The 24,636-nt window shown below is 38.6% G+C and overlaps 1 protein-coding gene across 2 annotated transcripts in view; it reads right to left on the bottom strand.

Annotated features, from left to right (window-relative positions):
• The window catches only part of CNOT6L (CCR4-NOT transcription complex subunit 6 like), a 132,240-nt gene extending 107,604 nt beyond the window's left edge, over nt 1-24,636 (bottom strand). The window contains exon 1 of one of the 2 annotated variants that reach the window (XM_010594117.3): nt 24,576-24,636. Coding sequence is in view for 1 of the 2 variants with exons in the window: in XM_023553333.2 (XP_023409101.1) it covers nt 24,292-24,296 (5 nt within the window). In the remaining variant the exon portion in view is untranslated. Of the gene's footprint in view, nt 1-24,291; nt 24,467-24,575 lie in introns of those variants that run through there. The other variant, XM_023553333.2, reaches the window with a different exon arrangement.

The raw sequence follows: 24,636 nt of genomic DNA, 5'->3' as shown, positions 1-24,636 counted from the left end.
ACTAAAACCTCAAACCCTTCAGTTAGCAGCCTAGCGTGTTAATCATTCGCGCCACTCAGGGATGCCGATATAAATGTACCTTGTATATACATACATATATGTTAGTATTGCTATCCCTATCCTTTCATTTAACATTCTAACAATGAAAGAAAAAGGGATGAAGTTACAATTATTTCTCACAGATACTATAAATAATGATGGATACACGTTACATATGCATATATCATCCTTCATGTATGTTTTAAGGATTTAGTCCTCACCCTATTAAGATATGGATGCCTCTCTCATCACTCTACTTAAAAACGTTCTCATTAAACATAAAAGGACGGAGTAGAACTGCCCCACAGGGTCTCCAAGGAACGCCTGGTGGATTTCACTGCCGACCTTTTGGTTAACAGCCAAACTCTTAACCACTACGCCACCAGGGATTCCTCTAGATTACTAGTACTTTCTATTTGCTAAATCAATTCTCAGGCCACTTTTCAGCGAGTACACAACCTGCATGGCTTCTCTCGTTTTTAAAACTAAGGACCACAGTCTGTTTCTTGAAACTTTTCCTTCCTTATCTCCTGGACCGGATTTTAACTGGCTGAAGGAAGATCGAGTTTATGAGTGGAAAAGATAAGAAAATATGCAATGAATGCCCAGTATGCATCCGGATACTGTGCTAAAAAATTTGTATGCATTATTTCCTTTAATTTCACTAAAATTATAAGCTATAATTTATTAACTGACATTTTACGGATGAGGAAGTGGAGGTACAGAGAAGTTGTGATATACCCAATACCTCACAGTTACTAAGTGGCTGCACTAGAATTTGAACACAAGTAGTCCAAATAGAAAATCCAAGTTCCTAATATTACAGCATTACGAGTTTCATCTCAGACATTCCTAGAAGAAAACACAGAATAACATTCTTATAATGTTGGGGTGTAGGAAACTTTTTTAAGCAAGGCAAAAATCACAAAGAAAAATAACTGACTAAAAAACAAAAACAAAAAATTCTAAATGATTTTAAGGCAAAGTGCTGTCACAAAGTCAAAAGATAAATAGAAAACTGAAACAAAAAGTTCCTGCAATATTTATAATGGACAACGAGGTAATATTTCTAAAATATAAACAGCTCTGACAAATCAATAAGAAAAAAATAAATACCCCAACAGAAAAATTGGGGGCAAAAGTCATATTCAGGCAAATCACAAAATAATAGATTCAGTGGCAAAAAAAAAAAAAAAAAGGTAACTCCACCATTAATCAAATAATTGTACATTTCAACATATATATGTATTTTTATTATCAGAATGGTAAAGAATAATAATGTAAATTAAAAAAAAATTGCTGTCCAATCAATTCCAACTCATAGTGACCCTATAGGACAGAGGAGAACTGCCCCACAGGGTTTTCAAGGAATAGCTGGTAGATTCAAACTGGCCTTTTATAGTTAGCTGCCGAGCTCTTAACCACTGCACCAACAGTGTAAATAAGAGCTTGGGAAAACGTTTTAAAAAGCAAAGATGTTGCTTTGATGACTACAGTGCTCCCCACCCTAAGCCATGGTCTTTTCAATTACCTCACATGCATGAGAAAGCTGGACAATGAAAAAGTAAGACAGAAGAAGAATTGATGCCTTTGAATTATGATGCTGGTGAAAAAAACTGAATATACCACAGAATGCCTGAAGAATAACCCAATTGGTCTTAGAAGAAATGTAACCAGAATTCTCCTTAGGAATGAAGATGGCAAGACTTTGGCTCACTTACTTTGGACACATGGTTTGAAAAGATCAATTGCTAGAAAAGGACATTATGTTTGGTAAAGTAGAGGGCCTGTGAAAACAAGGGAAACCATCCATACGATGGTTTGACACAATAGACACAACAGACTCAATTATACAAACAATCTAAAGATGGCACAGAATCAGGTAACAATTCATCTTGTTATACGTAGGGTCACCAAAAACAGGAGCCACCGAGAGTAGGAGCTGACATGACAGCAACTAACAACAAACACAACTGGCAGGACTATATACAACATTTCCGAACACCAATCTAACAAGATGCTATCAAAATTTAATTGTGCAATCATTTCTGTTCAGCAATTCCACTTACAGAAATTAAACATTTAACAGGGTGTGCAAAGGTGTATATGTCTTTTCACTGTGTTAGTGTTGGTAACTGCCAAAAATAGAAATTGTCAATATGTGATTGAACAAATTATGGTACATCCATAAAATGGATTACAATTCAGGTATTAAGAAGCATGAGGTGTGGGAATGTAATTTGGTGCAGCCACAGGGGAAAAGTTTGGCAGTTCCTCAAAAAGTTAAACACAGATTTACCATATGACCCAGGAATTGTACTCCTAGGAATATACGCAAGAGAACTGAAAACATATGTCCTCACCAATGTTCACATCAGCATTATTTATAATGGTGAAAAAAGTGGAAACACAAATGTCCATCCACTGATGGATAAATAAATGCAAATCCATACAACAGAATAGTATTCAGTCATTAATAAAATGACACACTGTTACATGTTACAACATGGATAAAACCTTGAGAACACTATAAAGCCAGACACAAAAGGCCACATATTATATGATTCCATTTATATGAAATGTCCGGGATAGTCAAATCTATAGAGACAGAAAGCAGATAAGTGGTTGCCATGGAATGGGGGTATGTGGAATGGAGTGATGGAAATATTCTGGAACAAGATAGTGGTGTGGTTCATAACATAGTGAACATAGTAAAAATCACTGAAGTGTACACGTTACGATGGTGAATTTTATGTTACGTGAAGTCTATCTCAGATTTTTTAAATGATATAAATTTTTTAGAGCATGGGGTATGTGTATTAATAGAAAAATGGCCATGATACATTGTTAAATAAAAGAGCAAGTTAAAGGACAGTATATAGAGTATAATTCTATTTGTGTTTTTATATGGTTATATAATTACATATTGCCAAGAAACAGATAATGGCACTACATATATTAAGCTGCTAATAGTTTTAATATCCATGACGTAGGATAGCCAGAAAATTACGCTCTTCAGTACCATTTGAATTTTTTTACAAAGAGCATTATTATAAAAAGCAGACATGAAACAGTAAAAAATATTACTATTTAGAAAAGTACATTAATATGAAAAAAAACTCACAGAATAGATTGAAACCAAGAGACAATACAAGCAAGAATTATTAACCTGGGGTCCACAGACCTCAGGAAATCTGTGAATTTGTATAGGAAAAACATTCTATCTTTATTTTTGCTAAGCTCTAACTAAAACTTAATATTTCCTTAATTAAAACCTGGGTAACCTACCATAATGCTATTAGCAATACCCGTGATTTTTGTAACTAACAGAAATTATATTTTCGTATCACATTACAGTTGTTACAGATACCTCAAAATATCTACACACATCATTACTTGAAAATTATGGTAAAGACTCACTACTAGATCTTATTTAAATGTATTAATAAAGAACCACATACATTACTACAGCACAAATTTGTTTATATTATATATTTTTTTAAATGACAGGTTCTTTTATAGTCCATTTATTTTCCTTCATTCATTTAAACTTGTTATTTTAAAAGGATCCATAATCTTCTCTAGACAGCCAAAGGGTCCATAGCACCAAACAAAAGTTAAGACCCTATCCATTAAGGTCATGGAAGCTTCAGAGACACATCATAACTCCCTGAGGGACCAAGTTACTGGGCTGAGGGCTGTGGGGACCATGGTCTCAGGGAACATTTAGCTCCATTGTCATACATAGTTTATAAAGATAATGTTCTACATACTACTTTGATGAGTAGCATCTGGGGTCTTAAAATCCTGTGAGCAGCCACCTAAGATACTCCACTGGTCCTGCCCCTTCAAGAGCAAGGAAGAATGAAGAAAACTAAAGAAACAATGGAAAGATTAGTCCAAAGGACTAATGGACCACAGCTACCACAGCCTGCACCAGACTGAGTCCAGCACAACTAAATGGTGCTCGGCTACCACCACCAAATTCTCTGACAGGGGTCATAATAGAGGGTCCTGGACAAAGAAAGGCAGAACAAAATTCTAACTCAAAAAGAAAGACCAGGCTTGCTGGCCTGACAGAGACTAGAGAAACCCTGAAAGTATGGCCCCTGAACACCCTTTCATCTCAGTAATGAAGTCATTCCTGAGGTTCACCCTTCAGCCAAAGACTGTACAGGGCCACGGAACAAAACAAGACTAAAGGGGTATACCAGCCCCGGGGCAGGGACTGGGGAAGGCAGGAGGGAACAGGAAAGCTGGTAATAGGGAACTCAAGGTTGAGAAAGGACAGTGTTGACAAGTCATGAGGTTGTTAACCAATGTTTTAGAACAATGTGTGTACTGTCTGATGAAAAACTAGTTTGTCCTATAAACCTTCATCTAAAGTACAATAAAAGTAAAACAAGAAAATTATTGGTCTGTCAAAAAAAAAAAAAACAGTTTCCCTCCTTCCATTCCTATTTCCTCAACTGATTCTGTATGCCTCAACCAGACTAATCTTTAAAAACCATTTCCAGACTGTCATCAATCTGCTCAAAATCGTTCATTGGCTCCAATGTCTTTAATAGCACCACTGATAGTTACGAGATTCTAGAACCACATTTGCAGTCACTATTAATCAAAACACCTGTGTAACTAATGAATGTCCCATTAAACATAACCTAATACAATATTACAACATAAAATCTGGGTATTAATCAGAGAACTCCAGTTTATAGAACATAAAAACAAAAAAGAAGAAAAGAGCTGCTGCTCTAGAGCTGCAATCTTATATCAGATAAAATTAAAATTCCTTATCCGAGCATTTAAACCCTTCCATTATCATACTCCAATCTGCTGTACCAGCCTCACTGCTCCCACTCAAGCCCTAGAAGTTAACCAAAAACTAACTCAATTTCCTTCTCAGCCCTGAATGTGAATTCATGCCTTTTGGCCAGTACATATTTGTTGATATAATTTCCCCCACATGCAATGTCATTTTATCATGCATTCATTTAATATACATTTATTAAGTTCCTTTTCTAGTTTTTTTTTACTGGTGGTAAAATGGTTTAGCACCTGGCTGTTAAACCAAAAGGTCAGATATTGGAATCCACCAGCAGCTCTGTGGGAGAAAAGACCTGGCAATCTGCTCCCATAAAGATTAGAACCTAGGAAATTCTATGAGAAAGTTCTACTCTATCATACAGGATCACCATGAGCTACTGGGACCCACCAGCAGCTCTACGCAAGAAAAGACCTGGCAATCTGCTCCCATAAACGTAACAGCTTAGGAAATTCTATGAGGCAGTTCTACTCTATCATATAGGATCACTGTGAGTCGGAACAGCACACAACAATATATGCCAAACCCCTTCTATCTATGTATCAAGCTGGAGATAGAAAGGTGAAGTATATATGACACCTGCCTTTAAAAGTCTCACTGTGGTGGAGGAGGTGGAGCCAAGATGGTAGAAGAGCCAAGACGCTTCCTGCAATACCTCTTACAACAAAGACCCCAAAAAAACAAGTGAAACGATTATATACATAACAAGATAGGAGCCCTGCATATCAAAGAGACAAAGTTAGAAAATAGACTGACCAGCAGGGGCAGGGAAAAACGGATAAGAAGCGGAGAGGACTTACTGGACTTGAATTGCTGGGATAACCTCAGGCACCATTCCCGGGAACAGCTGCGGTGGGCTGGTAGTAGTGTTCAGACGCAGTTTCTTCAGGGAGAAGCAGCCAGCCACACAGCCTGCTCAGACCTCCGGAACCAGAGAAAAATGGCGCTCTCGGCAAAAGCTAAGTATATGCATACATTTCACTGCCCCCCAGCCCCCAGGCTGGCTTCGGTGGTTGTTGATTTCCCTGGCCTGAGGCAGGCCGTGTTGAGCACCCAGAGCCATCCTCCCGGCCTTGGAGTAGTAATAAATTCACAGCTGGGGGAAAAAATAATTTGCCAGCTCCACTAAGCAGGCGAGCTCACGACAGAAGCAGCTCCTGTCCAGGCATAAACAGTCCATGGACTTCGAATACTTTCCCCTCTGCATGGACCTGTGTGGGCCTATTTCAGGAGAATACGCCCTTGCTCGCAGACTACAATCATTTCAGCTGTGCAGCGAACAGGTGGGTGTCTGATATTTGACACCACTTTGCCTATTAAATAGGGTCCTCAACTACCCACATCAGGGGCTTATGGTCTGGTGGCTCCACTCAGGTTACCCAGCCACCCGTGACAGGGGTCCAAGGGTAACTGATACCTCTCAGTCATTACAAAGAAAAGTATTGGGTGACCACCATCCAACTGCAGAATCCACCCACCTGTACACTATAGGGAACAGGGACATGCTTTCCTCACAGACATTCGGGGGACGGTTCTCAGACCCCTGCCTTGTTCAGAGCATAACCCCCTGCTCCAACAAGACACCGGTACCTACACCAATCACCCCTGCCCCTCTAAGACTGTAGGACAGAGTTGTACCACACACTTGATGATCAGCTACCTGGACACCTGAGCTGAATTCATACAAGAAAAGTGAATGGACTCCTAGACTGATATCCCTGAAAACAGCTCTAGCCATCTGGTGACAGGACATCAAAGCTTCAAAGGTGAAAGTAATCAAGCTAGCTCACTCAAGCAACCCATTTGGGCATATCAAAACAAAGCAAAGCAAGAAGCTAGGATACAATAAGCAAACATAAAATAAACTAAAACAGCTTATAGACAGTTTGGAGACAACAGTCAATATCAGGTCACATGAAGAAACAACCATGACCGCCTCAACAAGATCTCAAAACAAAGAATCAACAGATCTCCTGGATGAAGGTGCCTTCCTGGAATTACCAGATGCAGAATTCAAAAGATTAATATACAGAACTCTTCAAGATATCAGGAGTGAAATTAGGAAGGAGATCAGGCAATACACAGAACAAGCAAAGGAACATACAGATAAAGTAGTTGAAGAAATTAAAAAGTTTATTCAAGAACATAATGAAAAATCTAATAAGCTAAAAGAATCCATAGAGAGACAGCAATCAGAAATTCAGAAGATTAACACTGAAATTACAGAATTAGACAACTCAATAGAAAGTCAGAGGAGCACAACTGAGCAATTGGAAGGCAGAATTGGTGAGATTGAAGATAAAGCACCTGGCACCAATACAGTTGAAGAAAAATCACATAAAAGAATTTTTAAAAACTTGAAGAAATCTTAAGAATTATGTGGGACTCTATCAAGAGAAATAACCTATGAGTGACTGGAAAACCAGAACAGAGAGGGATAACAGAAAATATACAGGGAATTGTTGAAGATTTGTTGGCAGAAAACTTCGCTGATATCGTGAAAGATGAGAAGATATCTATCCAAGATGCTCATGGAACTCCACGTAAGTAGATTCTAAGTCACTAAGACATATTATAATAAAATTGCCAAAACCAAAGATAAGGAGACAATTATAAGAGCAGCAAGGGATAAAAGAAAAGTCACCTACAAGGGAGAGCCAATAAGAATAAGCTCGGACTACTTGGCAGAAACCTTGCAGGCAAGAAGGCAATGGGATGACTTATATAAAGTATTGAAGGAAAAAACTGCCAGCCAAGAATCCTATATCCAGCAAAACTGTCTCTCAAGTATGAAGGTGAAATTAGAACATTTCCAGATAAACACAAATTTAGGGAATTTGTGAAAACCAAACCAAAACTACAAGAAATACTAAAGGGAGTATGTTATTATGTAAAAGAAGACATTAAAACAATAAAGAGGGACTAAAAAATGTAGTCATAGGTCCTTCATATGGGGAGGAAGACAAGGCAATATAAAGAAATAAAAGTTAGGTTTAAACTTAGAAAAATAGGGGTAAATATTAAGGTAACCACAAAGGAGACTAACTATCCTACTCACCAAAATAAAACACAAGAAGAAAATGGAGACTCCACAGAAACAAAATCAACAATAACGAATATGAGAAAAAGACAATATATAAAGTACTCAACACAAAAAATTAAGTGCGAAAAAGAAACTGTCAATGACACACAAAAAAAGATATCAAAATGACAGCACTAAACTCATACCTATCTATAATTACGCTGTGGACTCAATGCATCAATAAAGAGACAGAGAGTGGCAGAATGGATTAAAAAACAAGATCCGTCTATATGCTCCTACAAGAGACATACCTTAGACTTAGAGACACAAACAAACTAAAACTCAAAGGATGGAAAAAAATATATCAAGCAAACAACAGTCAAAAAAGAGCAGGAATGGCAGTATTAATTTCCAACAAAATAGTCTTTAAAGTTAAACCTACCACAAAAAACAAGGAAGGACACTATACAATAGTTAAAGGGACAATATACCAGGAGGATACAATCTTATTAATATTTATGCACCCAGTGACAGGGCTGGAAGATACACAGAACAAACTCTAACAGCAATGAAAAGTAAGACAGCTCCACAATTATAGTAGGAGACTTCAACACAACACTTTTGGTGAAGGACAGGACAACCAGAAAAAAGCTCAATAAAGACACAGAAGATCTAAATGCTACAATTAAGCAACTTGATCTCATAGACATATACAGAACACTCCACCCAACAGCAACCAAGTATACTTTCTTTTTCAGTACACATGGAACATTCTCTACAATAGACCACATATGAGGTGAAAGCCTTAGCAGAATCCAAAACACTGAAATATTATAAAGCATCTTCTCTGACCATAAAGCCATAAAAGTAAAAATCAGTAACAGAAAAAGCAGGGAAAAGAAATCAAACACTTGGAAGCTGAACAATACCCTGGCCCAAAAGCAACTGGGTCATAGAAGACATTAAAGATGGAATAAAGAAATTCATAGAATCCAAGGAGAATGAAAACACTTCCTATCAGAACCTTTGGCCCAGCAAAAGCAGTGCTCAGAGATCAATTTATATCAGTAAATGCAAACATACAAAAAGAAGGGCCAAAATCAAAGTATTACCCCTACAACTTGAACAAATAGAAAGAGAGCAACAAAAGAAACCCTCAGGCACCAGAAGAAAGCATATAATAAAAATTAGAGCAGAATTAAATGAAAATAGAAAACAGGAAAACAATTGAAGGAGTTAACAAGACCAAGGCTGGTTCTTTGAAAAAATTAACAAAATTGAAAAACCACTGCCCAAAGTGACAAAAGAAAAACAAGTGCGGAAGCAAAAAACCCCAGTAATACATGAGATGGGGGATATTACAACAGACCCAACTGAAATTAAAAGAATCGTATCAGATTACTACGAAAAAATGTACTCTAACAAATTTGAAAACCTAGAAGAAATGGACGGGTTCCTAGAAACATACTACATACCTAAACTAACACAAACAGAGGTAGAACAACTAAATAGACCCATAACAAAAGAAGAGATTGAAAAGGTAATCAAAAAAACTCCCAACCAAAAAAAGCCCTGGCCTGGATGGCTTCACTGCAGAATTCTACCAAACTTTCAGAGAAGAGTTGACACCACTACTACTAAAGGTATTTCAGAGCATACAAAAGGACAGAATACTCCCAAACTCACTCTATGAAGCTAGCATATCCCTGATACCAAAACTAGGTAAAGACACCACAAGAAAATTACAGACCTATATCCCTCATGAACTTAGATGCAAAAATTCTCAACAAAATGCTGGCCAATAGAATTCAACAACATATCAAAAAAAAATTCACCATGACCAAGTGGGATTCCTACCAGGTATGCACGGATGGCTCAACATTAGAAAAACAATTAATGTAATCCATCGCATAAAGAAAACAAAAGACAAGTACCACATGATTTTATCAATTGATGCAGAAAAGGCATTTGACAAAGTTTGACACCCATTCACGGTAAAAACTCTCAGCAGAATAGAAATTGAAGGAAAATTCCTCAACATAATAAAGGACATTTATACAAAGCCAACAGCCAATATCATTCTAAATAGAGAGAGTCTGAAAGCATTCCCCTTGAGATCAGGAACCAGACAAGGATGCCCATTATCACCACCCTTATCCAACATTGTGCTGGAGGTCCTAGCTAGAGCAATTAGGCTGGATAAAGAAATAAAGAGCATCTAGATTGGCAAAGAAGAAGTAAAATTATCTCTATTTGCAGATGACATGATCTTATACACAGAAAAGCCAAAAGAATCCTCAAGAAAACTACTGAAACTAATAGAAGAGTTCAGCAGAGTATCACGATACAAGATAAACATACAAAAATCAGTTAGATTCCTCTACACCAACAAAAAGAACATCAAAGAGGAAATCGCCAAATCAATGCCATTTACAGTAGCCTCCAAGAAGACAAAATACTTAGGAATCTTACCAGAGATGTAAAAAACTTATACAAAGAAAACTACAATACATTACTGCAAGAAACCAAAAGTGACCTACGTAAGTTGAAAAACATACCTTGCTCATAGATAGGAAGACTTAACATTGTAAAAATGTCTATCCTACCAAAAGCCATCTATAGATAACAGTGCAATTCCAATTCAAATTCCAAAAACATTTTTTAATAAAATGGAGAAACAAATCACCAAGTTCATATAGAAGGGAAAAAGGCCCCGGATAAATAAGGCATTACTGAAAAAGAAGAACAAAGTGGGAGGCCTCACACTACCTGATTTTAGAACATATTATAACGCCACAGTAGTCAAAACAGCCTGGTACTGGTACAACAACAGATACATGAACCAATGCAACAGAATTGAGAATCCAGACAAGAATTCATCCACACATAAGCAGCTGATATTTGACAAAACCCTAAAGTCAGTTAAATGGCGAAAAGACAGTCTCTTTAACAAATGGCGCTTGCATTAACTGGATATCCATCTGCAAAAACATGAAACCAGACCCATACCTCACTCCATGCATAAAAACTAACTCAAAATGGATCAAAGACATAAATATGAAATCTAAAACGATAAAGATCATGGAAGAAAAAATAGGGACAACATTAGAAGCCCTAATAGAAGTCATTAACAGCATACAAAACATTACTAGCAATGCAGAAGAGAAACTCGATAATTGGGAGCTCCCAAAAATCAAACACCCAAAGACTTCACTAAAAGATTAAAAAGATTACCTACAGGTTGGGAAGAAGTTTTTAGCTATGACATTTCCGATCAGTGTCTGATCTCTAAAATATACACGATACTGCAAAAACTCAACTACAAAAAGACAAATAACACAATTAAAAAATGGGCAAGGGATATGAACAGGCACTTCACCGAAGAAGACATTTAGGTAGCTAACAGATACATGAGGAGATGCTCACGGTCATGAGCCATTAGAGAAATGCAAATAAAAACTACAATGTGATTCCATCTCACTCCAACAATGCTGGCATTAATCAAAAAAACGTAAAATAATAAATGTTGGAGAGGCTGTGGAGACACTGGGACATTTATATACTGCTGGTGCGAATATAAAATTTCCCAACCACTTTGGAAATAGATTTGGCGCTTCCTTAAAAAACTAGAAATAGAACTACCATAGGATCCAGCAATCCCACTCCTTGCAATATATCCTAGAGAATTAAGAGCCTTTACACAAACAGATATATGCACACCCATGTTCACTGCAGCACTGTTTACAATAGCAAGAAGATGAAACCAACCAAGGTGCCCACCAACAGATGAATGGATAAAGAAATTATGGTATATTCACACAACGGAATACTACACATCAATAAAGAACAATGATGAATCCGTGAAACATTTCATAACACGGAGGAATCTGGAAGGCATTATGCTGAGTGAAATTAGTCAGCTGCAAAAGGATAAATATTGTATAAACACCAAACCCAGTGCCATCGAGTCAATTCCGACTCATAGCGACCCTATAGGACAGAGTAGAACTGCCCCATAGAGTTCCAAGGAGCGCCTGGCGGATTCAAATTGCCAACCCTTTGGTTAGCAGCCGTAGCACTTAACCGCTACACCACCAAGGTTTCCTAAATATTGTATAAGACCACTATTATAATTACTGGAGAAACAGTTTGAGCAGAGAAGAAAATATTCCTTGATGGTTACGAGAGCAGGGCGGGAGGGAGAGAGGTTTTCACTATATTAGATAGTAGATAAGAATTATTTTAGGTGAAGAGAAAGACAACACAATACAGGTGATGTCAGCACAACTGGACTAAACTAAAAGAAGTTTCCTGAATAAACTGAATGCTTCAAAGGCCAGCGTAGCAGGGGTGGGGGTTTGGGGACCACAGTTTCAGGGGACATCTAAGTCAATGGGCATAATAAAATCTATTAAGAAAACATTATGCACCCGACTTTGGAGAGCAGCATCTGTGGTCTTAAATGCTAGCAAGCAGCCATCTAAGACGCATCAATGGGTCTCAACCCACCTGGAGCAAAGGAGAATGAAGAACACCAAAGACACAAGGTAATTATGACCCCAGGAGACAGAGGACCACATAAACCAGAGACTACATCAGCCTGAGACCAGAAGAACTAGATGGTGCCTGGCTACAACGGATGACTGCCCTGACAGGGAACACAACAGAGAATCCCTGAGGGACCAGGAGAACAGTGGGATACAGACCCCAAATTCTTGTAAAAAGACCAGACTTAATGGTGTGACTGAGATTAAAAGGACCCCGGAGGCCATGGTCCCTAGACCTTCTGTTAGTCCAAGACAGAAACCATTCCCAAGGCCAACTCTTCAGACAGGGATTCGACTGCACTATGGGATAGAAAATGATACTGGTGAAGACTGAGCTTCTTGGATCAAGTAGACACATAAGACTATGTTGGCATCTCCCATCTGGAGGGGAGAAGAGAGGGCAGAGGGAGTCAGAAGCTGGCCAAATGGACACAAAAATAGAGAGTGGAGGGAAGGAGTATGCTGCGTCATTACAGAGAGAGCAATTAGGAGTATATAGCAAGGTGTATATAAATTTTTGTATAAGAGACTGACTCGATTTGTAAACTTTCACTTAAAGAACAATAAAAATTTTTTTAAAAGTCTCATAGTTGTGCAAAAGCAGACATAAACTAGTTAAATACAAGACAATGTGAAAGCTCCTGTAGAAGTGCAATGCACAGGATGCTAAGGGAACACAGAGAAAGAACATAAAACAAACACTGGAGGTGTCAGGTAAAGTTTCCCCGCATAGGGAGCATCTCAGGTGAATTATTAAAGAAGTCAGTGAGGTCATGAAGTATTGCAGGCACATATAAACCATAGACCAGGCTATAAGTCACTCAGTATTGATACGCTAGGGAATATGTTCTGAGACAGAAGTGTAATAAACGATAAAACTGGAAAGATAAGCAAGGACAAGATCATAATGGACCTTATATATAGTGGATACTGCTATAAAATCTGCATTTTATTCCAAAAGCAATAGGAAGCATCAGAATATCCTGAAAAGTAAACAGGTTTAGGAATTCCAATAACCTAAATTTGAATTCTAGCTCTGTCATTTACTTGCTATGTATGCGACTTTCATCAAATTTACCCTTGTAAGTTTCAGTTTCGAATCGCAGAGCTTTTGGTTAGCAGCTGAGCTCTTAACGACTGTGCCACCAGGGCTTCCAACTATAAAACAGGGATTGGTAATATCAATTTTGCCAGGACTGTAAAAAGAGAAATGAGATATAATGTTTGCCAGCATTGTAATAAGAAGAAATGATATAATTCATGTAAATCTCCTAGCACAGAGGTCAGAAAACTACAGCCTGATCGGCCAGCAAAGAACAAGTTTTTACATTTTTAAAGGTCTGTCAAAAAAACAGAAGGAGGAGGACAAGAATATGCAACAGAGAACTTAAGTGGCCCATAGAGCCAAAATAATTACTGTCTGATACACTATCTGGCCCTTTACAGAAAATGCTTGCTGATTCCTGCCCTAGCGTATAGAAGGCAAACAATAATTAACTATTAGTATTATCGAAAAATTTTAAATAGGGAATTTAAGGAAAGTTGAACGGATTTTAGAAGGATTTTTCTGGAGCATAAAGGAACAACGTATACACAGAAACAAATTAAATGAGCAAGAATGGAAGTTGGGGGATTAGCAAGGAAAATGTTACAGTAATCCATTAACTTTTCCTCCTTCTCTTTAAAAGGCAAGATTAACTTCCACTTCCTCTCTTATTCACCTTTGTAGGTTACATGTACTCTGTACTTTATAGCACTTAATGTTCTTTTCTCACTTAGCATATTCTGCCTTCAATTGTTTGCTATTTGTGCAGGTTTAAATGTTTTATAAATAGAGTAAGTGTTCTGGAATCAAATAGACCTAGCTTTAAATATTGGTTTTACCAATATTTAAGTTTTGTAATCTTGGGCAAGTTATTTAACTTATGTTTCCTAATGATAAGAAACAATAACCAAAAAAAAAAAAAACACCCATTGCTGTCGAGTCAATTCTGACTCATAGCCACCCTACGGGACAGAGGAGAACTACCCACAGGGTTTCTAAGGAGCAGCTGGTGGATTCGAACAGCCAACAATTTTGGTTAGCAGCCAACCTCTTAACCACCGTGCCACCAGGGTAGCTAATATGGAGTTTTGGTTTGGTTTAACTATGGATGTGCCAGGTACTATTCTAAGAGCTGTATATGTGTTACATCATTTAATCCTCGCAACAACCTAATGAGGTAAGGTTATCTCCCTAGTCCAGCTGAGGAAGCCTGGCGGTGCAGTGGTTACAAGATCAGCTGCTAACCTAAAGGTCAGCAGCTCGAACCCACCAGCTGCTCCTTGGAAACCCTGTGGGGCAGTTCTACTCTGCCCTATGGAGTTGCTATGAGTCAGAATCAGCAGCAATGTGGGTTTGGTTTTTGGTTTATTCCAGCTGAGGAAACTGAAGCATGGATTAAATAAGTTTCCCAAAAGCTACAAAGTGAAGCCAAGGCTCACATTCTTAACCAGCTATTACAGAACAAAAATAATACTGCCTATCTCACAGGATTTCTTGGAGGCTAATTTAGATTACTTACTTAAAAAAAGGCTGGACTTTTCACAGTTCTTCGCACTCAGTATGAGTCAAGATCGACCTGACAGCAAGGGGTTTATTTGTTTGTTTTTTGGTTTTGGCACTCGGTAGTGCAATAAATATTAGCCCCATTCCCTGTTTTTTTTTTTTTAAAGGCAGCTGTTTCAAATCAATTCCAAGTCATAGTGATCCCATGTGTGTTATAGTAGAACTGTGCTCCACAGGGTTTTCAATGGCTGATTTTTCAGAAATAGACTGCCAGGCCTTTCTTCCAAGGTACCTCTGAGTAAACTCAAATTGCCAACCTTTTGGTTAGCAGCTGCACAAGTTAACTATCTGCACCATGCAAGGATTCCTCCATTCCCTGGTAACCCCCCCCCACAAAAAAAATCAAGCCCGTTGCCATTGAGTCGATTCCGACTCATAGTGATCCTATAGAACAGAGCAGAACCGCCCTATAGGGTTTCTGAAGAGCAGCTAGTTGATTGGAACCGCTCCTTTTGGTTAGCAGCCAAATGCTTAACCACTGCGCCACCAGGGGCAGGACAGCTATATTTTAAAGTTTTTATCCCCTAGAACTCTGAATACAATATACTGAATAATTTTGCAAATGGTTTAAGTGCTCAACTACTACAGGTTGGCAGTCTGAACCCATTTAAAGGTTGGTGGTGGTTGCAACCCACCCAGAGGTGCCTCAGAAGAAAGGCCTAGTAATCTACTTCCAGAAAGTCACAGCCTTGAAAACCCTATGCAGTGCAGCTCTACTCTGGAACACATGTGGTGGCCATGAGTCAGAATCAACTCGAGGGCAACTGGTTTGTATTTTTTTGGTTACAGCCAGTAGGAGCTTAATAAATATCTATTAGTAGGGGGAGATACACTTTTGGTGATTCAAATTCCTGTAGTGTTTCAAGGTTACCACTCTGTGTATATAATTCACATTATATTGTTTCATAAATTTATATGTATATGTTGCAGAAGATTGCGCTAAATATGAACCTAGTATAGAACACACCCTGTAGGTAGTTTTTTGTTTTGTTTTGCTTAATATAAACATTATCATCAGAAAGAAATGGACTTACAGCAGAAATCCAAAGTCTCTATATAAAGACAATGGACTTAGTATATCTTAAATTTATTTCCATTCTTTTAGCAGTATTTGTAACTGTTACTATATAACTCTTATCTGTTACTCATTTAGGGAATCTATTTAAGCAATATGGGGAGATGTAAAAAGATTCTAAACCATAAAGGTGACAGACTAAGTGCTTTCCACCTAAGATCAGGAAAAAGACAAGATGTCTACTCTCACCACTTCTTTTCAACATTAGATTACAGGTTTTTTAGGCAGGAAAATTAGGCAAGAAAATGAATGATCTTGTATATCGAGAACCTTAAAGAATCCACAAAAAAACTCTTAGAACGACACGATTGCAGTATATAAGATCAGTATTTAAAAAAATCAATTGTATTTATGTAAACTGGCTATGAATAATCCAAAAATAAAATTAAGAAAACAATCCTATTTAAAATAACATCTAAAAGAATAAAATACTTAGGAATAAATGCAAAACTTATACTCTGAAAACCGAAACAGTGTTGAAAGAAATTAAAGATCTAAATAAATGGAAAGACATCTCGTTTTCATGAGTCAGAAGACTTAATGTTGTTAAAGATGGGAATACTCCTCAAATTGATCTACTGGTTCAATACAATCCCTATAGAAATCCTTTCTGACTTCTTTGTAGAAATTGACAACCGATCTTAAAATTCATATGGTAATACAAGGGAGCCAGAATAGCCAAAATAATCTTGAAAAGACAGACCAAAATTGGAGGACTCATGCTCCTCAATCACAAAGCCACCATAATCAAGACTACATGGTCATGGTACTGGCATAAGAACAGACATATAGGTCAATGGAATAGAATTGAGAGTCCAGAAATACAACCTCGCATTAAGGTCAACTGATTTTAGATAAGGGAGCCGAGACAATTCAGTGGAGAAAGTATTAGTCTTTCAACAAATGGTGCTGGGACACTGAACACCCACATGCAAAGAAATGAAGCTGGAGCATTACATCAGACCACATAGAGAAATTAACTCAAAATGGATCAAAGACCTAAATGAAAAAGCTAAAGCTATAAAACTTAGAACAAAACATAAGAATATATCTTCATGATCTTAGATTAGGCAATGGTTTCTTAGATATGACACCAAAAACACAAGTTGGACTTCATCAAGTTAAAAATCTTTATGCTTCAAAAGATAATATCAGCAAAGTAAAAAAACAACTCACAGAATGGGAGAAAGTATTTGCAAGTCACACATGTGATAAGGAAATTGTATCTAAAATAAATACATAAAGAATTCTTACAACTCAATACTTTAAAAAATAGCTCGAAAAATGGGCAAATGATCTGACTATACATCTCCCCATAGAATATATACAAATGGCCAGAAGACATGAAAGATGCGCAATATCATAAAAATGTAAATCAAAAGCACAAGGAGATGCTACTTCATATAGCAGGATGGCTATGATCAAAAACACAGATAATAACGTGTTAGCAAAGTTGCAGAGAAATTGGAGCCCTCATGCACTGCTGGTGGGAATGTAAAATGGTACAGTCACTTTGGAAAACAGTCTCAAAATTCCTCAAAATGTTGAATATAGAGTTACCATATAATCCAGCAATTCTACTCCTAGGCATACACCCTAGTTCATAGCAGCATTATTCTTAAGAGAGAAAACAAGCAAACAACACAAATGTTCATCAGCTGATGAATGGATAAACAAAATGTGGTCTAGCCATACAATGAAACATTATTCAGCCCCAAAAAGAATGAAGTACTGTTACATGCTACAACATGATGAACCTTGAAAATACTATGAAAATGAAAGGAGCCAATAACCAAAAATCACATATTATACAATTCCATTTATAAGAAATGCCCAAAATAGGCAAGTCTGTAAACAAAAAGTAGGTAAGTAATTGCCTAGAACTAGAGGATGCGGGCTCAGGGATGACCTCTAAAAGCCAGCACCATGAAAAAAAAGTCTGGCGATCTACTTTTGTAAAATTGTTGTTGTGAGCTGCCAAGTTGATTCCAACTCCTAGCGAGCGACCTTATACGTCAGAGTAGAATTTCACCATAAGGTTTTACAGGCTGTAATATTTATGGGAGCAGATAGTCAGGTCTTCCCTACCATGGAGCAGCTGGTGGATTTGAACTCCCTATGGAGTGCAGTTCTACTCTGAAACACATGGGGTTGCCATGAGTCAGGGTCAACTGGACAGCTAGGGTTTAGTTCTTATATAAATTATATCTCAATAACGTCACACGCAAAAAACAATTCAACCCTTCTTTCAAAAAGCCCTTGACCCACCAATAAGCTTCACAGGGGTTTCTTTGGCTTCTTTCATACTCCTCTTTAGGACTGGGTACAATAATGGTGCACAGTGGGTCCTCACATAAGGTTCTGTATTTTCATTTATTAGATATTATTAAAAACACTTACCATATTTTAAACCCTGGTGGCATAGTGCTTAAGAGCTATGGCTGCTAGCCAAAAGGTCAGCAGTTCAAATCCACTCTATGGGGCAGTTCTGCTCTGTCCTATAGGGTCTCTATGAGTCAGAATCAACTTGACGGCAATGGGTTATTTTTGTTTTTGTTTTTTATACATACAATTTAGATTCATTTAATGTACTAAGTTCAATGCTAGTGCAGCTAGTCAAAGAAAATTGTATTATTTTCACAAGAAGCATGAGCACAAATTAATAATTAAGCCTTTGTTATTTACTTGATGATTTGTACCTTATGGATTAAGGTCCTGATTTGTTATATTAAATGATTGATGGATATCAGTGGAACAAGAGATATCATTGCTGATACCAGATGGATTCTGGCTGAAAGGAGAGAATACCAGAAAGGTGTTTACCTGTGTTTTACTGACTATGCAAAGGCATCTTACTGTGTAGATCATGATAAATCACGGATAACATTGCAAGGAATGGAAATTTCAGAACACTTAATTGTGCTGATGAGAAACCTGTCATTCAAACAGAACAAGGGGATAATGCATGGTTTAAAATCAGGAAAGCTGTGTGTCAGGGTTTCATCCTTTCACCATACTTATTCAACCTGCATGCTAAGCAAATTTGAGAAACTGGACTATATGAAGAATGAGGCGTCAGGATTGGAGGAAGACTCATTAATAACCTGCGCTATACAGATGAAACAACCTTGATTGCTGAAAGTGAAAAGGACTTGAAGCACTTACTGTTGAAGATCACAGACTACAGCCCTCAGTGTGGATTACACCTCAACATAAGGAAAATAAAAATCCTCACAACTAGACTAACAGGTAAAATCATGCTAAATGGAGAAAATATTGCCGTCGTCAAGGATTTCATCTTACTTGGACCCACAGTCAACACTGATGGAAGTAGCAGTCAAAAAAATCAAATGGTGTATTACACTGGGCAAATATGCTGCAAAAGACCTCTTTAAAGTCTTTAAAAAGCTAAGTATCACTTTGAGGACTCAGGTGCACCTGACCGAATCCACGGTATTTTCAATCGCCTCATATGCATGTGAAAGCTAGACAATCAATCAAGAAGATGAAGAACTGATGCCTTTGAGTTACGATGCTGGCAAAGAATACTGAAAATACCATGGAATGCCAGAAGAACAAACAACTCTGTCTTAGAAGTACAGTCAGAATGCTCCTTAGAAGTGAGGATAGCGAAACTTCGTCTCACTTACTCTGGACATATTAGGAGAGACCAGTCCCTGAAGAAGGACATCATGCTTGGTAAAGTAGAGGGTCAGTGAAAAAGAGGAAGACCCTCAATAAAGCTTGACTGACACAGTTGCTGTGGCAATGGTCTCACACATAGCAATGACTGTGAGGATGGTGCAGGGTTGGGCAGCATTTTGTTGCATTGTATGTAGGGTCCGTAGGGTACTTGAGAATCAGTAAAGACTTCTTGGCTCCTAACAAAGACTTCAGAATTACAAAAGCAGCAACACCGAACAACAGAACATGGTAAGGTTGATCTAAATAATATACCTTTAAAGTATAAAATAATGATAATGCTCTATCCCAACAACAAAGAAAGAAAATTCAGTGTCACCCCCAGACATTGAAAATAAGAGTCTCATCCTACTGATCTCAACTGACTACAAAGTACAAAGAAAATTCAAACAGCTTGAATCCAGTAGACCACAATGACAATCAATAAATGGATAGTTAAAGAAGAGATCGAGTAAAGGTTATAAAATCCAATTGTAATGTTCTCTGTAAAATTTAGCTTTAAATAGCTGCTGAAGTTCACTTATCATTCAAATCCCTTACAGAATAAAGCTCCTTCCTCCTCCTCCTCTTTCTGTGGCTCCTTACTTTCCTCTCTCATACACATACACACACACGCAAATACACACATACAACTTTACTCTTTGAAAAATAAGGTTTCCAAGGAAAGTAAAGGTTTTGAAATTCATATTTTTGACATAATTTCATAAATATATGCTACCATCTAAAGTAGTATCATGAAACACCCTCTGTGGCAGAGACAGCCAAGTGTCAACCAGCCAAGGAGCGTATGTAAGTACCATCTCCTCTGCATTCAAATAAGGCTCTGTGACAAATTCTTGCCAATGAAACGTGGGCAGATGTTTGTCACTTTAAGTTTCAGAAGTCTTAAGAAATGGTCTACGGGAAATAAGCAGGAGTCCAATGATCCAGGGAATGATGGGGCCACAAGATATAAGCAGTGAGTTCCTAAAGTACCATATGGAGGAAAGCCACAAACATGCTAACCAGGAGCACCTGCATCAGACTGTTACATGAGCAAAAAATAAATTTATATGTGTTTGAGATGTATTTATTACCCTAATAAGCATTGCCCAAATTAATACATGCACAAATCCTTAAGTATTTCTATTTCCCCTAAATAAAAACATTTATGATGGGCATTTTGGAAAATTTTTTAAAAGCTTATTTAAGTAACATTATTTTTAAAAACTAAACACCTTCATTTTATTTTAATATAATTCCTTTAAACAGTGATAGCATGTCCAGTTCCACTATTTATAAATTTCACTGTCCAAATATCTTAATAGTTCAACATCATCTGTTTTCATGACTATTACAGATAAATGTTCTACCCAATTCTCCCAAACTAAAAATATATACGTATAAGTTGCTTTAAGATATGATTCATAATATTTAATGAAAATTACCTAAATGTAAACTTCATTTTTTTCTTTGTTTTTAAAGTATTAAAAACAATTTCATACTTTTTAAGGTGAGACTTCTTCCTTTAAATATATCTCTATGGCAGATGATTCTGTTCATTGTAAACACACATACATCCACAACAGAAAATGGCTATTTTAACAAAACATGACATTTTGCATTCTAATAAAGTTGTCCCTGTTGCCCTTCACAGAAAGTGATGTTAAATGACTTGAAATTTTAGTGATTTTCTAGATTTACAAATATATATTACTAACATTGTTGATGGAAATAATGATTTAAGGCTTAATTGGGAAACATGGCATTTGTAAACAGGGACATTCCAAATTTAAACCAAAGAGATGTCTCCTATACATTCTCTTCACCCTGCCTTTATCAAATAAAAAAGGAGAAAAAAAAAATTCATTACTTAACCTCTCAGCTGCCCATACCTTAAACTCCATTCTTTTTTCCACAATAAGGTTAAAATGTAATGAAGAACACATATACTACTCCACAAATACTAATAAAAATGGGAAATTATTTAAAGGTAAGTTGACAGAGGATTTTAGCTTACATTCAGGAAAATATTCCAAGGGGTTTTGTTTACTGGAATCAATCAATATGAACTAAAAGAATTGCATAACGATTTTGAGGCACTTACACTTTGTTGTCCTATGTAGACAAACTCTGATTCCTTGACTTTTGTAATGCTTGATTTTACTAGAACATAGTATATGTGCTACATATAAAACTTTTTTTAAAAAATTGCAAGAACTACATAGTAAGAATTAGCTAAAAAAGAGTAATGAAACTGAGAGATGGGCTATTCGCAAATACGAAAATAAAATTAAGTATGACTATATTCTCTACAAACTAATATAGTAGGCTATTTTAATGGCAACCTTATTCCTAAGAAAAGATTTCTAATATACCATGCAAAAGTTATATATTTATATACATAAAAGTTGTGTATTACATGTACATGCATACACATATATACACATATTCATATATATACATATATCCTATGTGTATCAACTGACTCTGAAATACTTTTTGATTTATTAACTTAGTTATATAATATTGCTGTAGGTAATGAGTATTTTTATTTAGAAATGGTTTTCAAAGCCCAAAGTCAGGGATGCAGGAGGAGAAATTAAAATTTAACTAAGCATCTACTATGTGTGAGACATGTTTTCTCATTCTAGCCTCACAACAAGTTTATTATAAAGGCATCATTATCCCCACATTAGAGGAGAAACCAGGTAGCTTGCGTAAGGTCAAACAACTAAGAAAAATGGTAGTCTGGATTCTGAGGTCTGTAAAACAAGTCCTTTTTCCTCTAAACTACATCTGTTGTTTTTCCAGTAGTGGTAACAGAAAACAGCTCTCTATCCCACCTTCCCTTCTCCTCACTTCCCAGTGAATACCCTCCAAAAAACCAAACCCGTTGCCGTCGAGTCTATTCCAACTTACAGCGACCCTATAACACGCACTATTTCTTTGAGAGCCAGGTTGAGAAAGGAGCAACCTCTGGTCAATATACACAGCACAACCTATAGGGATAGAATTTATGTCATACTTTCTCCACAGGGTTCAAGCTAAATGAGCTAAAGGGGAGGGAGCAGAGTAGATAAAGTAAATCAGCAAATAATTATATTTAAATATAAACGCCATTTGTATTTGGCTTTGAAAACATCACACGCAGATGTGTCTTCACAATTTCATTTTGCTTCAACTACTCTCAAAATAGCTTTCCAGGATCTCACAGTGAATAGACAATAAAGGCTGCCTCTGATCTACGTTTTGGAGACTTGAGTAAACTCAGAGGAAAATGTGTTTGTTGTGCATGACTATCTTGACTGACAAGATAACTAGAGGCAGGAAGGTAGTGCCTCCCAGTATGTAGTATGGTGCTTCCAATGTGTACAAAAGGTTCAGCTGAACTCCCTGAACACAATTGATCTAAACAGCCTAAACCAAATAGTCGTCAGAATTAAGAGGATGACAGCTCCAGTATTAACTTCCTCTTCCTTACCAACCTCCTCAACTGGGCATGTACTCACCTTTCCCCCTACAAGGAAGGACAAAACAATTCAGATGCACAAAATCGATCCAATCCCACCCACCGGTAACACAGGCCACTGGAGTCAGCTTCCCTTCCTTCTCCCGCGCTTCCAAGAAGATATTTACCTTTTTAAAAAATGCATATATATTATCACCGAAAAAGTATCTGAAAGGAAAAACGCAAATATTTACTCAGTTCCTGCGCGTACCCTTAAAGGAGGGATGAGAAGCAGGGACCTCGACGCCGCGTATTCCTGAGATTTACTGCTTTGATTCACTTTCCCTCGGGTCCCACAGCTGGCGGGAGAAAAAGCCTGCAGTTCGAAGGCCAAAATAAGCCTTCGCCTCTCAGGAGACTCGGAGGCGGCTGAGGAGACGGGAATCGGCGCGTCCCGCCTCTGACCTCCACCTGCCCAGGCCCGAGGCAGCGCCCCGGGCCCGCGAGGGCCGGGCGTCCGGGGAGGCCGGCGGGCGCCGAGGCGGTTAGGCCGCGTTGCAGGCCGGCGCGCTTCCTGCCGCGGCCCCAGGAACAGCGGCGCGGCCCTGACCCGCAGCTCTCCGGGCCCAGCCGCTGTGTGCCTGCCACACACAGGCTCACCCCTCCCCGGCCCGACCCCCGCCGAGCAGCTCTCACCTGCGAGGTTCCGTTGCACTCGGCCACAAAGGGTGACGGACACACCACTCGGGGGTCCCGGACACACGGAACCCGCCCCCAGAGTCCCGGGCCCAGTGCACGGACCCTCACACACACACCCCGGAACCCTGGCTCGCTCCCACAGAGACGCGGGTCAGCCCCATTAGCCCCTCCAGTCACTCGACACACACCCACTCGCTGTGGGTCCTCAGGCCGCCTCCTCGCCCGCCAAAGTCCCAAATCGCACAGCCGCACGCACATTTGTTCCTCTCCCACCTCATTTCCCCACTGACGCGCTCCTCTTCCCAACATCCTCGAGCCTCCTCAGAGGTACAAAAACACACTACCTCATTCTCTTCCTCGGGCCCAGAAGGAGCAACAGCAGCCATTTCCCCGCGGCAGGGGACACACACACACAAACACACGCGCGCGCGTTCACCAGGCCCCCACAGATGCTTCCCCTCCGGAGCCGCGGCCGCAGACGCAAACACAAACACCCACGGGCGGGCCTGGCTCCCGCCCGTCCGGATGGGAAGCGCCGCCACAGGCAGGGCCCAGGTCCCGGGCTCGCGGGAGGGCGCGCTAGGCGCCCGGGCGTGGGGTCGCGGAGGGGCCTGCACCCCCTCCTCACCTGCATTCAGCGCGCCGGGGTCCGGGCGGCGACGGCGGCGGCGGCGGCGGGGCGGCTGGTG

Source organism: Loxodonta africana, chromosome 5 (genome assembly GCF_030014295.1).
Source record: "Loxodonta africana isolate mLoxAfr1 chromosome 5, mLoxAfr1.hap2, whole genome shotgun sequence".
Taxonomy (NCBI): domain Eukaryota; kingdom Metazoa; phylum Chordata; class Mammalia; order Proboscidea; family Elephantidae; genus Loxodonta; species Loxodonta africana.
The sequence above is the reverse complement of the archived record's forward strand: the minus strand, read 5'-3'. Positions and strand labels throughout refer to the sequence as shown.